The 19,608-nt window shown below is 49.5% G+C and overlaps 1 protein-coding gene across 1 annotated transcript in view; it reads right to left on the reverse strand.

Moving 5' to 3' along the window:
• Positions 1–725: 725 nt before the first annotated feature.
• The window catches only part of ATRN (attractin), a gene marked incomplete at its 5' end in the record, with an annotated part of 172,161 nt that continues 153,278 nt past the window's right edge, over positions 726–19,608 (reverse strand). Inside the window, 2 exon segments of the mRNA XM_083398154.1 lie at positions 726–7,619; positions 10,088–10,202. Coding sequence (XP_083254280.1) covers positions 7,495–7,619; positions 10,088–10,202 — 240 coding nt within the window. The 3' untranslated portion in view covers positions 726–7,494.

Consider the following 19,608-nt stretch of genomic DNA (forward strand, 5'->3'; position numbering starts at 1 on the left):
GCCCTGCCTCTGGTTGAGGCTAATCTGACTTCCTTAGGGCCCAGGAACTCTGGGGTGTTGCTATTTATGGACCTTAAGGTCCTCCGTGGGGCATACTGGGAGAGGCAGACCTGTAGGTATGAGGGTCCCAGGCTGTGAAGGGCTTTAAAGCTCAAACTAGCACCTTAAATCTGACCCTGTACTCCACCGGGAGCCAGTGCAGAACATAAGAGCCCTGCTGGATCACACCAATGGCCCATCTAGTCCAGCACCCTATTTTCAGACGCCTTTGGGGAAACCCACAAACAGAATTCGAGCACAAGAGACCTCTCTCGTCTCCTGTGGTTTCCAGCAGCGGGTATTCAAAAGCATGATTGCCTCCAACTGTGGAGGCAGAGTAGACATCCTGGCTAGTAACCATCAATAGTCCTCTCCTCCTCAATGAATTTGTCTAATCCTCTTTTTAAGCCATCCAAGTTTGTGGCCATCACTGCCTCATGTGGCAGGGAGTTCCATAGTTCCCCAGCCCAGCAGCTTGTGATGCATGTTTAGGTCAGGCAGACCTGGATTCAAATGCCTGCTTCCATGAAACACGCCATGAGTGACACACACAGCCTAGACTACCCCGCAGGGCTGCTGCAACGATGAAATGGGGAGAAGACCCAGCAATTTTGCCCCACACTCCTGGGAGGGAAAGGTGGGGTGTGAATGCGAGAAATACACAGTAACCAAAAATGAGGCAGCCATTCTTAACCAGATCGTCTTCTTTTTATTCCAGAAGGGAAAAAAGTTTTTGTTCATTATTTACTTTTATTTACATACATATACTTCACATTGGTGTTTTAAAATGCACATATTCATCACCTTGTTCCTGCTTTTAAATTAGCTGTTATTTTGTTTTTTGTTTTTACAATACAAAAAAATACCAAAAAACCAGCAGCCCTAAAATGCGTATTTTTATACCATCCCCACCCCAGCAATGAAATACTTTACAATACTTACTCGTTATTTACATATGAATGCAATAAAGGCTAAATTATACATATGAACAAAACTAAGCTCAGGTCCAAATACAGAAGAATAGTGTTTTTCCCCCCACACCAGGAAAAGAAAGAACTGTAGGGGGAGGAGAAACAGAAAGAAATTCCTAAAAGAGAAAATTAGTTCAAGAACTCTACAGAAAAGACCTCTTTGTGCACAAATTTCAGAGTAATAGAAATGTAAGGGCTTTTTTCTTTTGCTGCGTCAAGGGCCGACATTATTTGACACACCATGACAAATTTCACTTAATTTCCCCCATCCCGGTTTAAGTGCTGGAGCAGATTCCTGATGCGAAGAGACCAAGCTCAAAAGTGTCAAAAGCATTCTGAATCCGGAAGACGCAAAAAAAAAATAAGAGCAGCTTTTTTTCTGGGAAAACAAAGAAAGTTTGTTGGAAGAGTTTTGCAGAGAGGCGGGAGAGTCGAGAGGTTGGTTTTGGGTGGGAGAGGGGGACAACGTGAAGCAGCACAGCTAACCACATCCTGAATTTTAAAATTTGAAGCTGCTAGGAAAAGGTAGAGAGACTGGTTCTTATGAGAAGAACAGAAAGACAAAGCGCCGTCGGCCTCTTGGCCGAAGACGCTACCTGCAGAGCAGCTGCACAAAGGAGGAACCAACCTGCATCTATAAGACACAACCCAGCAAAAGTTATTTCAAGTAGCAGCTGAAAGGGAAGAGGAAGCCGCCAAGACAACTGACCTGAATCCCAACTTCTTCAATAGGTGTTAGAAGCGGGGGGAAGTGAAAGAGAAACTCGCAAGAGGTGGTTTTGGCAATTAAATAAACCACGTTGGTGGTGCCCATTGGGCTTAGATGGCTGTAGGTGGAACTGGTCTGCGGAAAGGCAGTCTTTTTCTCTTTCTGGATATGTTGCTGTTACCATCGTGCCCTGCTTTTGCCAGCTTCCCAGATGCATTTGGTCGGCCCCTTTGGGGGGAAACTAGGCTCCTGGACTGGGTGGCTCCTCAAGTCCGATCTCAAAGGGCTCTGTTCACAAGCCCTTGCCTGGATGAGGCCTGGGGGGACTTGTCGTCTCCAGGAACAGCAGGCAAGGCCAATGTAGTGCTCTCCAAAGGCTGCTGGAGGTACAACCCCCACAATTCCTGCCCATTGGCCATGCTAGCTTGAGATGATGGGAGTTGCAATCTCACCTCTGGGGAGCACTATATTGGCGACAGCTGTCCCAGGGGATGTTTCAATACCCATAGCGTCTTTCAGGGCCTCATGCACAGCCAAGTTTTGCACTCAACTGCTGCACCGCAACAAGTCACTTCTGTTCCTGTTCCACGCTGGGGAAGCCTGCCTTGCGGGGCGGACAGTTATTTCCCACGCGGCTACACTGGACAGACTCATTTGGGTCTCCATGCTTCCCAGCCCTGAACTACAAAAGCTCTTCCTCCCCAAATTTTGGGTTTCCCATTAGGAAAGCTGAGCTGGGTCACACACAGGCTGAAGTCTCCGGAAACTTGGGAGGGAGACAAGCGAGTCACTGGTTTGACAAACCAGCACAACTGGGTGCTTTTTGCCGGGTCGCCTCGGAGCAGCTGTCAAACAATACCGGACAAGGTCCACATGCTTCTCGTGAGCGCTGCAACATGCTGGCTGTGGACCTGGGGCTCCAACCCTCAACCAGAGATCTGCGCATAATACAAGGGTTCCCCAATACCAGAGGCTTAGCCTGCAGGCTATTTTTGCCGTGTGCGTGAATATGATATCACCCTAAGGGTAACTAGGAGTCGCTGCTGCTAGGATGGTTTGCAGCGGGCTTTGGTTTACAGCTATTACGAGTGAGGAAATCAATGCTGTGCGGGTGCCCTCTTAATGTTTACCGAGGGCAGCCATTGCCATCCCGGGTCCTGCCAGATATTTTGGACTACATCTGGCTGGCAGCGGGTCAGGCAAGCCGAACCTATGGCGAGGGGAAAGAGTCCAGAAAGCTGGGAGGGGGGGGGGTTGAGATAGAGATTGGAGGTGCAGACAGTTAGGGTCTGAGCTATTCCTCCTTTCTGAAACACATTCTCAACAACCCTGTAAGGTAGAACAGAATTGCAGGTTGGGGGGGAGGGATATATACATATATATGTCTAAGACCACTTACTGAGTTCCTGGAAAAGGTTGGATTCGTGGTTCACAGCTCAGCTTCTTTGCTCCAGCGCTACACTCACAGACATACACTCTCAGCCTTCATTTTATAGATATACAGATACTGTGTATATATATAAAGCCCACTTCCGACAGTAATTCTAAAAGCGCACTGGAAACCAAGTGAATATATTCTCACACATCGGCGGTCTCCGTGGGGGAATTTCTTTCCTCCTTAATACAGTGTGCATGGTAACTAGAAGGCAGCAGATACCTGTCAAGGGGTGTTTTCACAGCCTGTCATTCTTCAAGCGTTTGCAATTCGCCACAGTTAGGTTACATTATTCATGGGTAAGATCCAGGAGGGGAGGGAAGAGAATCTCAGGCACCAGGCAGTCAAGAGACAGCCGGGGCTTTGGCATCTGTGACACAGAACATTTGTGGCCTGACAGCTCCGAAGGACACGCAAGACGCATCGCCAGGGATGCTCATCGTCTGCCTTTGTGTACAAATCACAGGTCCAAACGGAACACCTTAGAAGTTTCTTGGATGGCAGCAGGCTCCCAGGTGCTCACCAGAGGAGATGAATGACCGAGGAACTGTTTGAGAACAGAAACAATTATATATATATCCCAGGTATTAAAGAGTTCCCCCCTACAGAGATCTCAATTCCAGCTGCCTCCAGAACTTCAAAAGCCGCAAAATTCAGATTCTGAAAGAATGGCTTGAAAGGCGAATCTCTGTAAAGATCCCTAACTCCTCCGCTTCCCAGGGGAAACAACCCTCCATTGAAAAGCAGAATATAGCTGGCACAAAACACCAGAATCAGCTGGGGGAGTTGCACAAGGCCTGTTCATTTCAAGGTGTTCCCACACAACTGCCATCGATTTCAGGTTGGTCTGTCGGTGCAGGTGGGTAGTCCATGGAAAATGGGGTTCGCAAAGGCCTTCTCTGACACAAGAGGTTATTCCTTAAATCAACTTGTATGCCGTTTATGGGCTCTGCAGAACTAAGACCCGAAGTTCTTCAAACAGATCTCCTCCCCGAAACATGCACACACTATTTTTTTGGCAAATAATTTTACTTTCTTATTTGGGGAGCATTGCAGTCCACAGTGGTTGGATTAACTCTGCAGGCCTTCCGTGATTTTCGTGGTGCGGTTCTTTTTGGAAATTGGGATTCCCAGTTCTGCTTGAGTGATGGTGGTGGGAGAGAACTTTGTTAGCGCCACTCCCCTAACTCCTCAGTGTCTCAACGGAAGCGACACTGGTAGTATAATATATGGAGCAAACTGAATGGGAACAGCTCCTCCACTCCCAGATCTTCAGATCTGTGATCCTAACTGGAAGGTCCAGGAGACGGGTGCTTAGCAGGAAGTGGGCAAGGGATCTTGGTTCACCCCGGACTCTTGTCAACACCTTTGCCATGGCAGATTCAGGCTCTTTTCTACTGCACACAAAACCCACACAGCCTCCCCCAAGCTGGCACGCTCCTTAATGCTGCAAAAATGGACTTTGAGAGGTAATTTGCTGCCTTCCACTTCTCCCCAAGGACAAGTCAATTCAAGTGCAGCTTCAACAAAGCAAACTGGGGAGGGGCGGGGAGAGAGAGATGCTATTTTAATTGTACGTTTGTTCCAGTTCTGTAGGGTTCAAGAAGTACAGGTTCATTAATATGCACAACAGAAACATTTCTGGCCAGGCAGTCCAGAACAAGAAAGCTTTGGTCGCTCACCGTTCGTTCATTGCGAGATGCAAATGAGCGGCTAATTCCAGTCGCGCAATGCACATGCATGCACCTCCAAGGAGTCTAGATCGCTGCCTCGCTCATCTCCACTCCCTCCCCGTCCCCATGAGTCCACTCAAAATACAGCTGTAATACATTACTGGATTCAAGAGAGGACAAGGGGGTAGATTGGGGAAAGGGATGCAGTTACTCCAGGTGTAACTATAGGAGCTGCAACATGCGACGCTGCTAAAAAAAATCGCATTTATGTTTCAAGCTACTGTCCCCCACCTGGATGCGGGGGGCACAGGCCCCAGATCTGTGCAGGGGAAGAACTTGCCAGAAAAATGCTACTGGGGGCGGCAGCCGCACTTAAGTGCCAAACATAGGCTCCTCCTAGGCTACAGCAGCCTTGATCCGGCAGTGTGTTGTGCCCATATGAGAGGGTGGCACAGGGGTTTCTTTAGTAAGTGTGGCATCAGGGGCAGCTCCCGGCCGCTGGAGTGGAAGCAATGCTACAGTGACGGGAGCCTTTGCTGCTGCTTTCTGCATGCATATAGGCAACGGGAACGCTCTCCATCAGCGGCAAAAGTGCAATTGCATCGCGACTCTTGCTATGGCTAATGGACTGGCTCCCACGACCCCCTTGCATGGACTGGGATGGCATGCACCGTCAAGCAGCTGCCAGCGGTTCCATTGTAAGTGGGACACAGTTTGGGTAAAATGGGATGGTGCTTTGACTATCCCTGCCCTGTTTTGGAAGCCTGGTTGCTCCCTTCTGAACACACACGCAAGTCATCTTCAGAGGGAACGCTATAGGTGTTAAGAGCAAGTGAAAACCTGAGTTATAGCAACATGTTGAATCTGCAATGCCCGCTCGATTGGAGAGAGTGCCAAAGCCAACACCTCCTGCTTCTCTGGCTGCCAAGCTAATAAAACCCCAGGTTTCTGCTGGTTTCCGCCTGGAACGTACAACGGGCAACCCGGTTAACTGCCCAGGATTTATCAAGGCCAGAGCAATGTAAGTGGCTCTCAATCTGCAATGGCAGTCCAGCCCCTGGGCCAACCGAGAACGCTGCACCTCGACTTCTTGAGAAGGCACTCAAAGGGTGCCACCAAGCGCCACACACAGGTCTCCCGGCCTCTCCTTGGGGCACCTTTCGCCAACCTGGCACTCTCCAGATCAGTGGTTCTCAACCTTGGGCCCTGGAATGTTTTTGGCCTACAACTCCCATGATTCCTAGCACGCAGGACCAGTGGTCAGGGATGATGGGAGTTGTAGTCCAAAAGCATCTGGGTACCCAAGGTTGAGAAAGGCTGCTCCAGATGCTTACTACAACTCCCATCAGCCCCAGCCAGCACAGCGTGATGGGAGTTGTAGTCCCAAACATCTGGAGGTCGCCGGGTTGGCTAAGGGATCCTTCGGAGTTAATTCAGACCCTACCCTTGTACCAAGCAGGAGTACACTTGCCTGGTGTGCAGGATTATTGATAGGTTTTGGGGAGGACTGAGCAATGCAAGCCGTTCAAACAGAAGGGACCACTCTTCAGAGCACATCTGCTGTAATGCAGAAAGAGGTTTTCCCCACGTTCGTTCTCAAGTGAGGTAAAATAAAAAGGGGTGTGGGAGAAGGGTGGCGCCCAAAAGGGGGAACATCTGCCCAGATGCACGGTGCGAAATGACAATAAATAGGAAGCATTCCGGCCCCCCGACAACCACCACGGCTCCATCAGCCTGAAACAGGTTAGCGTCCTTATGCTCTGCACCCGTTAACTGGGCACAGCGCGGAAAAGGCCACGGATTGCCCAGGGTAACTGAGGAATGTAGTTACGCAAGAGGCCAGCTATGCTAATTTCCCCTTTGCTTCCTTGGTTCTATTTAAAACCTTGGGAACACTTGCACACAGATCTGCCACATAGATCCACGTGAAAAACATTAATCTTCCCAGAAAAGGGAGATGTTGGGGGTTTTTTCCTGGCAATGTGCTGCAGTGCGTAGCACCCAGCCATACTCAACAGCATCCCTCGATTTAATACAGTCAGGTGGATGAAAATAAAGCGGCAAACAGAACCCCAGCCCCAATGAAGGTATTGTATTTGGAACAGAGCTCTAAATAAGAGAGAAATAAATAGAATTTTTTACAACACTGGGCTCCTGGAGGAAATTGAGTTAGCTTCTCCTTAAATCCTGGGGGTTTAACTGCCGAGGGCAGAAAATTATCTGTAAGTGCTGCAGCTTTTCTTGTACGACCAGGGAAGGGGTGTGGGGAAGAAAATCAAATACCACAAAGCGCTTTCCACATACAAAAAGCCGAGTGTTCTTTGTCTTCCCGTGGCTTTTCCCTACTGCCAACCTTCAGTGGTCGAGGCGGACGGATAATGGATTCGCAACCAATGGCCTTTAGCTGGATAGGGGAGGGAGATGCAAAATCGTGGGAGCCAGGCGGGCACGGCGGGATTGGCAAATCTAAGACGGAGTGGATGTCAAAACAAGGCCAACTAAGACAACGCCAAGAGGAAGGGCTGGATGCTCCCCGGAAACATTGCGCCCGGTGCTTCGAGGTGTCCTTTGCGACACAAACCTTGCAGAAAAAACCACACCTCTGTCCTCCTCCCAGGTAATCCCTTGTGTTTAAAACCCTAAAGAGGCAGTTCAGATGTCCATGCATCAAATACAGGTCCCGGGCTGGGCTGGAGGCTGCTGTTTGCGACTTCGTACCGCTCCCGACTTCTCTTTGTAGGCAATAGGCATTTGTTGTGAAATGTCCACCAACGCACTGGCTACTGCAAGACCTGGAAGGAGAAGGCGGAGAGCAGGGAGTTACAGGCAGAACGGAGAACAGGGGAGCCCAGCCAGCCATCACCACACCCATCCAACTTAGACTGGCCAGAGACCCAGGGAGGTTTCTGCCTCTTGGTGCTCCGGGCACCCTGGCCAGGTTCCTTGCACCCACCTCTGACGCAACTGGTCTCCACACTCAGTGGAAGGTGGACCAGCCCTTGGCCAGGATTCAGAAGATGAGGTGGAAGATGGCAACGCGAGGCTCCAGAGAGAACCCAAAGCTTACAGACACCTCTTAAGGCAAGGTGACTTTGCCCTTGCAAAGTTAATAAATAATAATAATAATAATAATTTATTATTTATACCCCGCCCATCTGGCTGAGCTTCCCCAGCCACTCTGAGCAGCTCCCAATCGAGTGTTAAAAACAATACAGCATTAAATATTTAAAACTTCCCTAAACAGGGCTGCCTTCAGATGTCTTCTAAAAGTCTGGTAGTTGTTGTTCTCTTTAACATCTGGTGGGAGGGTGTTCCACAGGGAGGGCGCCACTACCGAGAAGGCCCTCTGTAACCTCACTTCTCACAATGAGGGAACCGCCAGAAGGCCCTCGGCACTGGATTTCAGTGACCGGGCTGAACGATGGGGGTGGAGATGCTCTTTCAGGTATACTGGACCGAGGCCGTTTAGGGCTTTAAAGGTCAGCACCAACACTATGAATTGTGCTCGGAAACGTACTGGGAGCCAATGCAGATCTCTCAGGACCGGTGTTATGTGATCCCGGTGGCCACTCCCAGTCACCAGTCTAGCTACCGCATTCTGGATTAATTGCAGTTTCCGGGTCACCTTCAAAGGTAGCCCCATGTAGGGCGCATTGCAGTAGTCCAAGCGGGGGATAACTAGAGCATGCACCACTCTGGCGAGGCAGCCCACAAGCAGTTAAGACTTCCCCTGCGTGCATAGACCGGCTTCGGTGAAAAGACAAGACTAACCAACGGTTTCTGCATATGCTGTTGAGGGAAGTGAGGGGCAGATGGGGCTCGACAACCTGGGAAGACAGCCCATCTCGGAGAAGGAGAACTCTTATCCTAAATTTCCATTTCCTTGCAGGATATTTTCGGGAGAAGAAAAGGCTAATGGGTAAAGCCTACACAAATCCAGAGTGGATCCGCTAAGATGGTTGGATGGTGCCTTGTACACCTCCTTTCAACAAGGAGTATAGCATCTAGATCAAGGGAAGTAATAGTGCCACTGTATTCTGCTCTGGTCAGACCTCACCTGGAGTACTGTGTCCAGTTCTGGGCACCACAGTTCAAGAAGGACACTGACAAACTGGAACGTGTCCAGAGGAGGACAACCAAAATGGTCAAAGGCCTGGAAACGATGCCTCATGAGGAATGGCTAAGGGAGCTGGGCATGTTTAGCCTGGAGAAGAGGAGGTTGAGGGGTGATATGATAGCCATGTTCAAATATATAAAAGGATGTCACATAGAGGAGGGAGAAAGGTTGTTTTCTGCTGCTCCAGAGAAGCGGACACGGAGCAATGGATCCAAACTACAAGAAAGAAGATTCCACCTAAACATTAGGAAGAACTTCCTGACAGTAAGAGCTGTTCGACAGTGGAATTTGCTGCCAAGGAGTGTGGTGGAGTCTCCTTCTTTGGAGGTCTTTAAGCAAAGGCTTGGCAACCATATGTCAGGAGTGCTCTGATGGTGTTTCCTGCTTGGCAGGGGGTTGGACTCAATGGCCCTTGTGGTCTCTTCCAACTCTATGATTCTATGATTCTAACTCCTGCAGCCAAGTTGGTGCAAAACGCATTGCACTGCTTTCCTTTGGACCAAGGCTGAGAGGAGAGTCTTGTGGTCTGGGCAGCCCAAAACCTTCACAAACACTGCCCAGGCTTGCGCCCCAGGGAGGTCTCTTTGGTTACTTCTAATGATGCGGTTTGACTTCTACAGAAGTGAATCCCACTGTCTTTCGAGGCAGACGGGTGCCAACAACAAGCACTCTTAACAGGACAGGAAGCACATGCAGAAAATGAGTGTCTCTGTACCGACAGCAGCACTTGCTTCCATGTGCCGGGGCGTACAACATGTCAGTTATATGCCTTTAAGCGGATGCGGTTCTACCAACCCATTGCAATTCCCATACATGGGCGTGCAAATCGGCACAAGCAGCCATCCACATGGAGGTGCTCTGAAAGGAAGGTCTTTAAGCAGAGGCTTGACAACCATATGTCAAGAGTGCTCTGATGGTGTTTCCTGCTTGGCAGGGGGTTGGACTCGATGGCCCTTGTGGTCTCTTCCAACTCTATGATTCTATGAATGAGTTGCGTTTAAAGTGGCCCCAAGGAAAGAAAAGTGAAAAAGGGCCAGGTGGTCTTAGACATCAAATGGCTTTGGATGGGGCCAGCCCTCCCAGTGTTACTGGACGACAGCTGCCAGCATACTGCAAAACAACAGAAGGACAGTAGTTGCTTACCTGATTGCCCTGGTGGGGGGATACCTCCCAGGCCTCGTGGCAACCTCACAAACACCGAAAGAACAGCAGCTTTGTTGCCAAAACAGGGCTCCAACGCTATGGGTTTGGGGACCGTCTGCGGGGGAGAAAAGAGAGCATAATTTACTTGATGCCAGTTTCACCTGTTTTTGCCAGCTTAGGAGCTGACCTCTAATCTTCAACCAAACCGCAATCCAATCTGTAGCCACCAACTCCATGATGTGCTATACCTGGACAGAACAAACGCAAGGGGTGATAAGAAGCGCTCACAGAATGGAACAGAGGCAGCATCCCTTTTTTTATTTTTAAAGTCAAGGGAAAGCAATCAGCAGCTGTGTTTTCTTGCATCTGATTTATTTATCTTTGCTCAGCTTACTTTAAGCGATCTCTCCGTGGTTAAATACAGGTTTGTGTGCACACATTCCCAGAATCAATTCAGCCAATACTTTTTAGCAGGCACAGCAGAAGCCAAGGTTCATCCGTGCCTTTGCATAACCGGGGAGGAGGGCGACGGCAGGGTGCAGAAGGAAGAGTAATACCGAAAAAGAGCATCTGAATTACTGGCTCTGGGAGCTGGAGCAGAACGAAGGCTTGGAGGGTGGCAAGTTCCCCATCCTCAGGTACAAGGCAGCTCCTGGGAGCGCTGGAAGTTGCCTCATACAGGGTCAGACCATTGGGTCTGCCTAGCTCAGTATTACCTACACTGGCTGGCAGCAGCTCCCCAGGGCTTCCCAAAAATCACAGACACAGGTGGCATTCCTGAGTACGAAATTCATTTTTCTCTCTCAAGCTCATGCCGCAAATCTCTAGCCCTCTGCAATGTCACGCTGGCTTCTTCTGTGCGGCTCCTGAAACATGTCTAACATGCACTTAGCAGGGCTCCAAGACCCTGTGGTCGAAAAGGTAAGAAAATAAACTGGAAAGTGTTTCCATCTATATTTCACTTTGATAGATCAGCAGCTCATTTTAATGGGGCATGTAATTAAATCGAAAAGGTACTAAGGAGCTGTATTTCAACATCTATTAAAAGTAGCAGAGTGTTCTCAACGGCAAAGTAGCTGGGAACAAGGCACAGAAACTTGGGTCTTTGTGCGAGCAAACTATCAGAGAAGCAATTACAAAAGGAAAGGAAAGGAAAGGAAAACACTGTTCTGCTTAGCGGCTGGTACGTTTTGTTGCTTATAAAGTTTCAGCTTCAAGCAAATTCTTTTTATGACGTCCTAAACGGAGCAATTATTGCCTTTTTCGTTAGGTGAGGCATTATAATGCAATACTTCTGAGCCAAACAGAAACTAAAGATGTTAAAAGAAAGGGAGAAGGAACCAAAGTCACCATTAAGTTAACAAATGCCTAACAAGGCAGTGACAGAGAGAGAAACCAAAATTAGTGCCTTTACGCATCTCTAGTATTAAACGGATAACAAACACACTGATGGATTAGCCCCTGCAAAGCATTTCGCTGTCTACCACAGGGAGGCTGATATTTACAGCAGCCTGTGCCCTGGAATCTCCACTCCCTATAGAGTTGCTAAAGTTCAAAATAATTCTTTTCTTACAAAAGCAGTGGAGAACAAACTTGCACCATATATTCTGCCGGAACTCAATTACTAGAACTAATGGGCATGCAGTGCCAGGCAACTCCGAGTAATACATTGCCCATGGTGGCATCCAGCGTGGAGAGAGAAATAGACAGAAAGAAGAGGAAAGAGAAAGAGGAGACGAGTATATATAAATAGTGTAGAAGAGAAAGGATGGGGAATTGGAATCCGGCAAGCAGACTGGATCTTTGCCTCCTCTACAGGCCAACTTTAACAGGTGGACAGGCCCCCTAGCTGCCAATCACCCAACAACCAAGTAACCAGTTTTCCTTTGAAATCAAACCAAGCAGTCAAAGGCCCACCAGCTGATTGGCAGAGCCTGCTAACTCCACTTTCAATAGAGCACCACATGCTTACCTGCCCTACCTGTAGGGCAGGTGGACATGGCTTGGCTGAAAGGGTCTCACAGACCAAATGGGAGCAGAGCAGGCATTCCACACCACGGTTTAGATTAGTGCTCTTCCACTTTGGTTCTTCAGATGGTGATGGACTACAACTCCCACCATCCCCAGCCAACGTAGCCAATGGTCGTGGATGATGGAAGTTGTAGTCCAACAGCTTTTGAGGAGCTAAGGCTGAAGGACACTGGTTTCAGGAAAAGGAGAGAAAGCCAATGGCCCAGCTGTTCAAGCAAGCAACTTATAGGATGTGCAGGTCCATTAACATTTTAATTGATATTAAGCCAGGACAGAGTTACGATAGCATGTTTATTTTTTAGGCTACTTTGGTTTAGGTGCATTCCTTGCAGTAGAGAACGAAGACGAAAATACTTAAGGACAAGCCTTCCCTACTGAAAGAACATGCAACCCCCACCATATCCCTAATCCCCAGGTAATGTATGAACCCCTGTTTCTGCAAAGGAAATGAGAAATGCACCACATTCACTCAGAGGGCTTGGGATCGGTTTGCAGGTTTCCCATACGCATCTGGTTGGCCACTGTGGGAACAGGATGCTGGACTAGGTGGGCCGTTGGCCCGATCCACCAATCTCTCCTTAGGCTCTTGTTTTCTTAATGTGCATCTCATCAGGTGAGTCACAACTGAAGGGGAACTTCATTGAGTTCATCTTCCCATGCCCAACCTGCAGGTACCTACTCTTCTCAACGGAATGGCTAACGCCGCAGAGCTGAAGAAGGCCTCCCGCGTCCGCACCCAAGAGGCTGTTAGTGTGGTCCAAGAAGCTTTGCTTTGACTCCCTCTCCCAGGAACAAGAAGGCTAACTAGATAGCCCAGCTCCCACAGTGACAGAACAGGTTTCTTGGATCTCTGCCCAGACCAAGCTTCCTACTAAACTTAGGTGGCCTGTCTGACACTCCCCCGCCCCCTTCTTAGGGGTGTCATTTCGCAAGATGCCGTGGAAGTGTGCTGAGATACCTCGGGGGGAACTTTCCGTTCTGCCCCATTACTTTTCTTCACATAAATTCACCAAGTCGCAAGGTCTAGGGATTGATAAACACATTCTTTATAAAAATAGACGCCAACAACAAAAAACAGATTCCCTATACTCGTTCTGAGAGCGATAATCAGTCCTAATTAAGTATTGCGAAACACCAGATGAATCAGTGAATTGGGTTATCCTTTTTCAAATCCAATTAATGGTGATAGGCAGGGCCAAACACTTAAAAAAATAAAAATGCAGAATGGTCACTGAACATGAACCCAGGGGGAAAAAATCCTCCACACACTTCTTCTCCAACCATGTCCATTAAATCCCCCCATGCAGTGGTAGTATGTATGTATGTATGTATGTATGTATGTATGTATTTAATACCCGGCCCATCTGGCTGGGTTTCCCCAGCCACTCTGGGCGGTTTCCAACAAAATATTAAAATACAATAGTCCATCAAACATTAAAAGCTTCCCTAAACAGGGATGCCTTCAGATGTTTTCTAAAAGTCTGGTAGTTGTTTGTCTCTTTGACATCTACTGGGAGGGCGTTCCACAGGGTGGGTGCCACTACCGAGAAGGCCCTCTGCCTTGTTCCCTGTAACTTGGCTTCTTGCAGCGAGGGAACCGCCAGAAGGCCCTCGCCGCTGGACCTCAGTGTCCGGGCTGAACAATGGTGGTAGAGACTCTCCTTCACAGCCCTGCCCCACTTGTGAGCGTAGAAAATGCATGAGCTGAAATCCCGGCCGAACCCTTTGAAACCCTATGAGCAGAATCACCCAGAGGTCATCACAACCACCGCTCTGCTGCACCTACCAGGAAAAGTTGGTCCCAGGTTTGCAAAAACTGTCTAACTCCATGCCTTGCTAAGCTAGCTAGAAATAATTCATTAAACAACAAAGGTTTGTTTCCTCCTGCCGCTCCTGTATCTAAGGAGCCTTTTTAGAATAAAGTGAAATTTTAGCGGAGCTAATCCGTTTTGCACACCTCAGCTGCCCGCATAATCTCCAGCTCTTTGTGGTGGGCAACAGCGTCCCCCTGCCAGGTGTTCAAAGGGCAGCGTGTTCCTTTCCATGAATTAAAAAGCAAGGTGATGTCAGCAGAGGCACCAAGTGGAACACAGAAGCCAAGAACAGTTTGCCTCCTTTTGCTCTGATGTCCCTGCACATTAGAATCTGCTCCACACCTGCCCACCGACACGGCTTGCATCGAGTGAACTGGTAGCCTTAGAGGCATGTTTTTAAAACGCTGCAGAGGAAGGGGTGCTTTTGTTTATTAAAGGGGAGGACTCGTAAGTTCAGAAGGCTACTCTCCCCCCAGTCTGAAGTGCTTCATCAGAGGTGAGCCCCAGATACATCCAAATTTGAGCCTGGGCTCATACTGCCTTGAAGCAGGATCCAGTCGCCGCCATCCCTTCTGTCTACCAGCTAGATCTCCAGATCTCCCCCCCCCCTCGAAATTTGCAGCTTAGCAGCAAGGTTTCCAGTCCCCTCTGTTTCCCCCTCCCTTCCTCAGGATGTAGGAACCCTGGAGAAGTAGATTTGCCAGAGCTTCCATTACCAGGGATGCGACCATTGCAGCATGCTAGGCACTGGAAAGATGGAGAGAAGGAGGGAGAGGAAGGGAAGAAGAGACACCCTGCTGCCACAAAGTTTGGGGAAGGCGACGGAGTCCAGGGGATCTCCAGAGATGGGGAGGTTGCATCATCAGCTCATCTTTTGGAAACCCTTGCAAAATCCTCAAGACAGCACTCCCCTCCTACCAAAGCATTCATAAAGGAAGATTACAAAAAGCAGAAATCAAGGCGAATCTAATTCACCCAATTCATAATGCTGCCCCAAACCAAACACCGAAAACTTGGAGGTGGTGTGATTCTGCGAACGAGACACTGGACGTGATGCATGTGCAAAAAACACAGGAATCTGAATGTTAGCCGTTTGGGGGGGGGGGAACCACAATCCCCAGATAGTCAGTACCTTTATTAAGGGTGACCTGAGCAATGGATATTACACTCCCAGCCTCCCTCTTCCGGGGCAACAATACAAGCACTGCTGTATCTTCCTTTATGGGGTGGGGAGTTGAGAAGAACTGCTTGAGGGGAAGTAGAATTTTTAATAGAATGAAGACAAAAGGGGGAAAGGTTTAATAAGCCAAAAACCATCCCTCTGGTATGGTATGTTCTCTTGTGTGTGTATGGGGTTTTTTAATAGTCACGTCTAGTTTTGGTCCATCAAGATCAACACAGGAGAATGAGCAAAAGTGAGAGAAGGATCATCAGCCGCTGAGGCTGCTCCCAGCAAAATGAATGAGAAGAAGAGGAGAGATGATGAAGACAGAGACCAGCTGAAAGAAAGGACCTGAACTGGCTGGTGGGCGGGGACAGAAAGCCAGTACAGGACAGAGAAGAGGTGGGATTTGGTGGGGTGGGGGGGAGAGTTTGGCAGGGACCCACAACGGTGTGTTCATAGGGGGAAATCAAGCTCTTCTGACTCCGCTTGGATTACTTGGAGCGATCTGCTACCCACACGCCCTGAGGCCGTGGACCTCATTGGCTTTGCTAAAAGTGCATGGTGCTCAGACACAGACATTGGGAGGGTCTTGTTTTGCAGCAGTGGGTCATACTGCCAGGTGACCTCCTGGTTATACCCAGCTCCAAGATTACATGAGGACCTACACGCTACTAGAGAGATTGCGCCGGAAATCTGGTTTTATTTTCTCAGTACAGAATGTTAAATTGCCAAGCAGCTTACAAGCTTTGCTAATCTTAGATCATTCACACCTGCCGATTATAAAAGCTACTTCAAAGCAATATTCTTCTCAGAATAAGTGGATGAAGAAAGCTCAGCTCTAAATCTGATTCGGAGCAACTCTGCCAAAAAGAGAGAGCTGCATTTCACAGGTATCTAATGACAAAACAAGCTGATAAGCCTTAGAGGGTCAACTTGCCACACTGGCCCTTGTGAAGCAAAGGGCTACCAGATGCAAAACCAAAATGGCTGCCCACCGGCTAGCTGGAATATAAAAGAGGGGGGTGGTTGGGAAGGGGGGGGAACCACTCCTTTAGGCTGCTAGTCACGCGTTGGCTTAGAAAGACGTCATTCCTACTGGGTAAATCGCTCTCTCTTTTCCTTCTTATGCACTGCAGGAAATATACTAATTGAGACTACTGTTCCAAAATGAGTCCAGCTGCAAGACGTTCGCCTAGGATGCAATTAGCTTAATCTGACCTGCCAGTTGGCCAGGCACAAAAGGAAAGTGAGAGACCCTTGCTGACTAAAATGACCCATTTCCTACTATTTGGTTAAGCAGTCGAGGGCCAATTCGCACATGGCGTTTGCCTGCACAGCCACCATCTCCGTGCAGAAAAAGCTCTGGGGTGCTCCGAAATCCGGTTCCCCACAGGATCCAGCCCTGCCTGAACAACTGGGTGGCAAGGAAGCAAGGAGCAATTTGGGGGTGGGAGGCCTGCTGAGAAGAACTGGCAAACACTGGGGAGGAACCAGGCTCCTCCTCCCCCCCCCAATCTGTTACTCCATAGGCAGGGTGGGGATGCTGCCCCAAATATCTGAGGGCCACAATTCCCACCAGCCGCAGCAATAGGCCACAGAGCTGCTAAAGGAGCAGGTGGGGAGTGGATGGCTCCCTTGGCCACTTGCCCAGAAGGGATGCATCCCAGAGAGTCTTCCCTCTGGCCTGAAGGGGGCGGAGCAGATCCTCTTCCTTGACTGCTGTTCTTGCAATGCAGCAAATAAGGCTCTGGTCTCCCCTCTGCCTCACAGTGCCCGTTGGGGCACGCCATTGCACATTGCCATAAAAGGACCATGTAAAAATTAGCGAGGAACGTGCTTGTGGAAGCCGCTCCTCTCCTTGCAATTCCCAAGAGCGTGAAATTGGGGTAGGATACAAATCTGCCTGATTTTCTAACAAAGCGGTGCCCTTGACCATTTGTACAATATTCACATAACGCAGCTCGTGTGGGCGTGTCCGTCCCTACACACAGATGACTGGGAATTAAAACCGCTGTGCGGGCGCAGCCCAAGAGTTTTTGGCACCTGAGCCAGACAACCCAAATGGCCAGTCCTTCTCCCCACCTCCCCGGCATAGGGTCAGGGTCCCGACTAAACCACATTGGCAATTTGCACCTGACCTACACCACCCAGGGAGCATGCTCAGAGGTGTTACATGCACACTTGGCACGCCTGAGTGTCTTCTGCTTACAAAATAAGCAGAGCAAGGAAAAGGAAGCAGGGAGGGGGCAGCTTGCAGAGAGACAAATTAGGTCCTTTTTTGTTTCCCGTGCTGAGAAGCGATGGGCAAACCATCCCCGCGCCCCCTGCAGTCATGCCACTTCAGTTTAAGTCACAGATTCTACACTCTCACACATGCATACACAAAAGTTAAGAGGGTTTCGATAGCTTGTACATCCATGAACTCCCTAACCCTGCTCCGCATTCAGAACAAGGGCTGTCTGTTCCCATACTGATGGCGAACATATGCCAAGTTCTCACGGCTCCCCAGCTGGGGGAGAAAAGGGCGCAGACGAAAAAGTGGCAGCTTGTCAAATCGTCTCCCAGGAGGAGCTGGAGGAGCAAGGCGGCAGAAGCAGGAGGGGCAAGAGGAAGCAAAGAGGGAGGGTGGAGGACGGCTGCGGAAGCAGATCCCTGGCCCAACTAGCTGCCGGAGAACCTGGAGAGGCACTGCCAGAGAATATTCCCAGCCCTACCAGGAGCTGCCAGGGACTGAACCTGGGGTGCTTGCAGGCAGCAGGCCTGGTTGATGCATTGATACGTGGTCCAGGCCTGGTTTGAGGGCCAGAGCACAATGGCACCTTCACCTGGCAGTACATTGTGGGTGAGGCTTGCCTGACACGCGGCATCTTGCCTTACCTTCTACGGCTGCTTCCTTCCTCCCTGCGCCAGGCGCTGGCAGCAGCTGTTTGGCTTCACCGCAGTGCCTCGCAGGGGATCAGGGCCGATTCCCCTCCCTCTGTGCTGGGTGCTGGTTGTGGGGAGAGCTGACTGAGGCAATTTGGCTTCATGCCAGTGCCACGCGGGGCCAAAGCCAAATGATGCTCCTTCCCTTTCATCATTGCAATGTGTCACTATATCACAATGTTTAGCTGGTGATGCATCAGGATGTTAAAAAGCTGGCATCGCCCAGCCCTAGAAGGCAGAGCATTCGCTCTACCAACTGAGCCAAAGCCCTTCCCCACGCTTAACTGGCTGCACCTCAGAAAGTCCTCTCTCCTTGCCTCTGTTACGATGCCCCCCTACAAATCAGGCAGGGAAGTCACTGGTTCACAACCCAGGGGGCAGTGAGACACTGGAACTGGAAACAAGACTATGTTAGAATTCCTGCTCCATGGTTGTAGTCATGGGATTGCTGTTTTTCACATGACAGTGTTATGTTTTGACTCCACAGAGTGGGAAGTGAGGAGACAGGATGTTTATGTTACTGTGTTCCGTGAAGTGGGACTATTGTCCTTTGTTTTGCTGAGGTCTGTCACATGCATGGTGCGCAAACTCTGCGGATCCCTAAGTGTGCTGGTGTCAGTTGGCATCGGTGGCTGTGATGTTCAGGCAGAAGAAAGCTTTTGAAGCTCCCGAAAAAAAGCCCAGGAGGGAGAGAACATGCCAGTCGGGCATGTGTCTCTGCCAGAGTCCTACTCGAGTGTCGGCCGAACTCCTGACAGACTATGCTTCCCTGAAAGCGGGGGGGGGGGGGGGGGAGAGTGTCAGTTGGAACACCACCACTCATTCCTAAGGTGGTATTTCTCCTTTCTCCACCTATCCCTCTGCCTTTCCAGTGAGGTGGGGAGTGGCCCCCCAGCAGCTCGGACTGGTTGCAGCACTGTGAACCCATCCATGAACAGTATGTGCATGAGAAGAATGATGTTCCAAATCATAGAATTGTAGAGTCGGAAGGGACCACTAGGGTCATCTAGTCCAACCCTCTGCAAGGCAGCAATCTTTTGCCTGACGTGGGACTCAAACCCATGACCCTGAGATTAAGAGTCTTATGCTCTACCAGGTGAGCTATACTAAGTGCATACAGGTGATCTTGGTGTCGGTCCCACTCACATTCATTTCATTTCACTCTTAATTATACCACCTTTTCTCTCTCTATTATTTACTTTTACTTTGTATTCTTTCACCTAAACATTAGGAAGAACTTCCTGACAGTAAGAGCTGTTCGACAGTGGAATTTGCTGCCAAGGAGTGTGGTGGAGTCTCCTTCTTTGGAGGTCTTTAAGCAGATGCTTGACAACCATATGTCAGGAGTGCTCTGATGGTGTTTCCTGCTTGGCAGGGGGTTGGACTCGATGGCCCTTGTGGTCTCTTCCAACTCTATGATTCTATGATTCTTCCCGCATGGATCACGTTTGCAACCGGAGTGTCCACTGTACACGCATTTCATCCTCCCCCTTGTTGCAGAGGCAGCAATGTTGTAACATGCAACAGATTCCTTGGTTTCTGGGCAGTTATCCAAGTTATTCCCCCAACTCTCAGCCACAGGACAG

This window comes from Podarcis tiliguerta, assembly GCF_965153285.1.
Source record: "Podarcis tiliguerta genome assembly, chromosome: 9".
In the NCBI taxonomy this organism is placed as follows: Eukaryota; Metazoa; Chordata; class Lepidosauria; order Squamata; family Lacertidae; genus Podarcis; species Podarcis tiliguerta.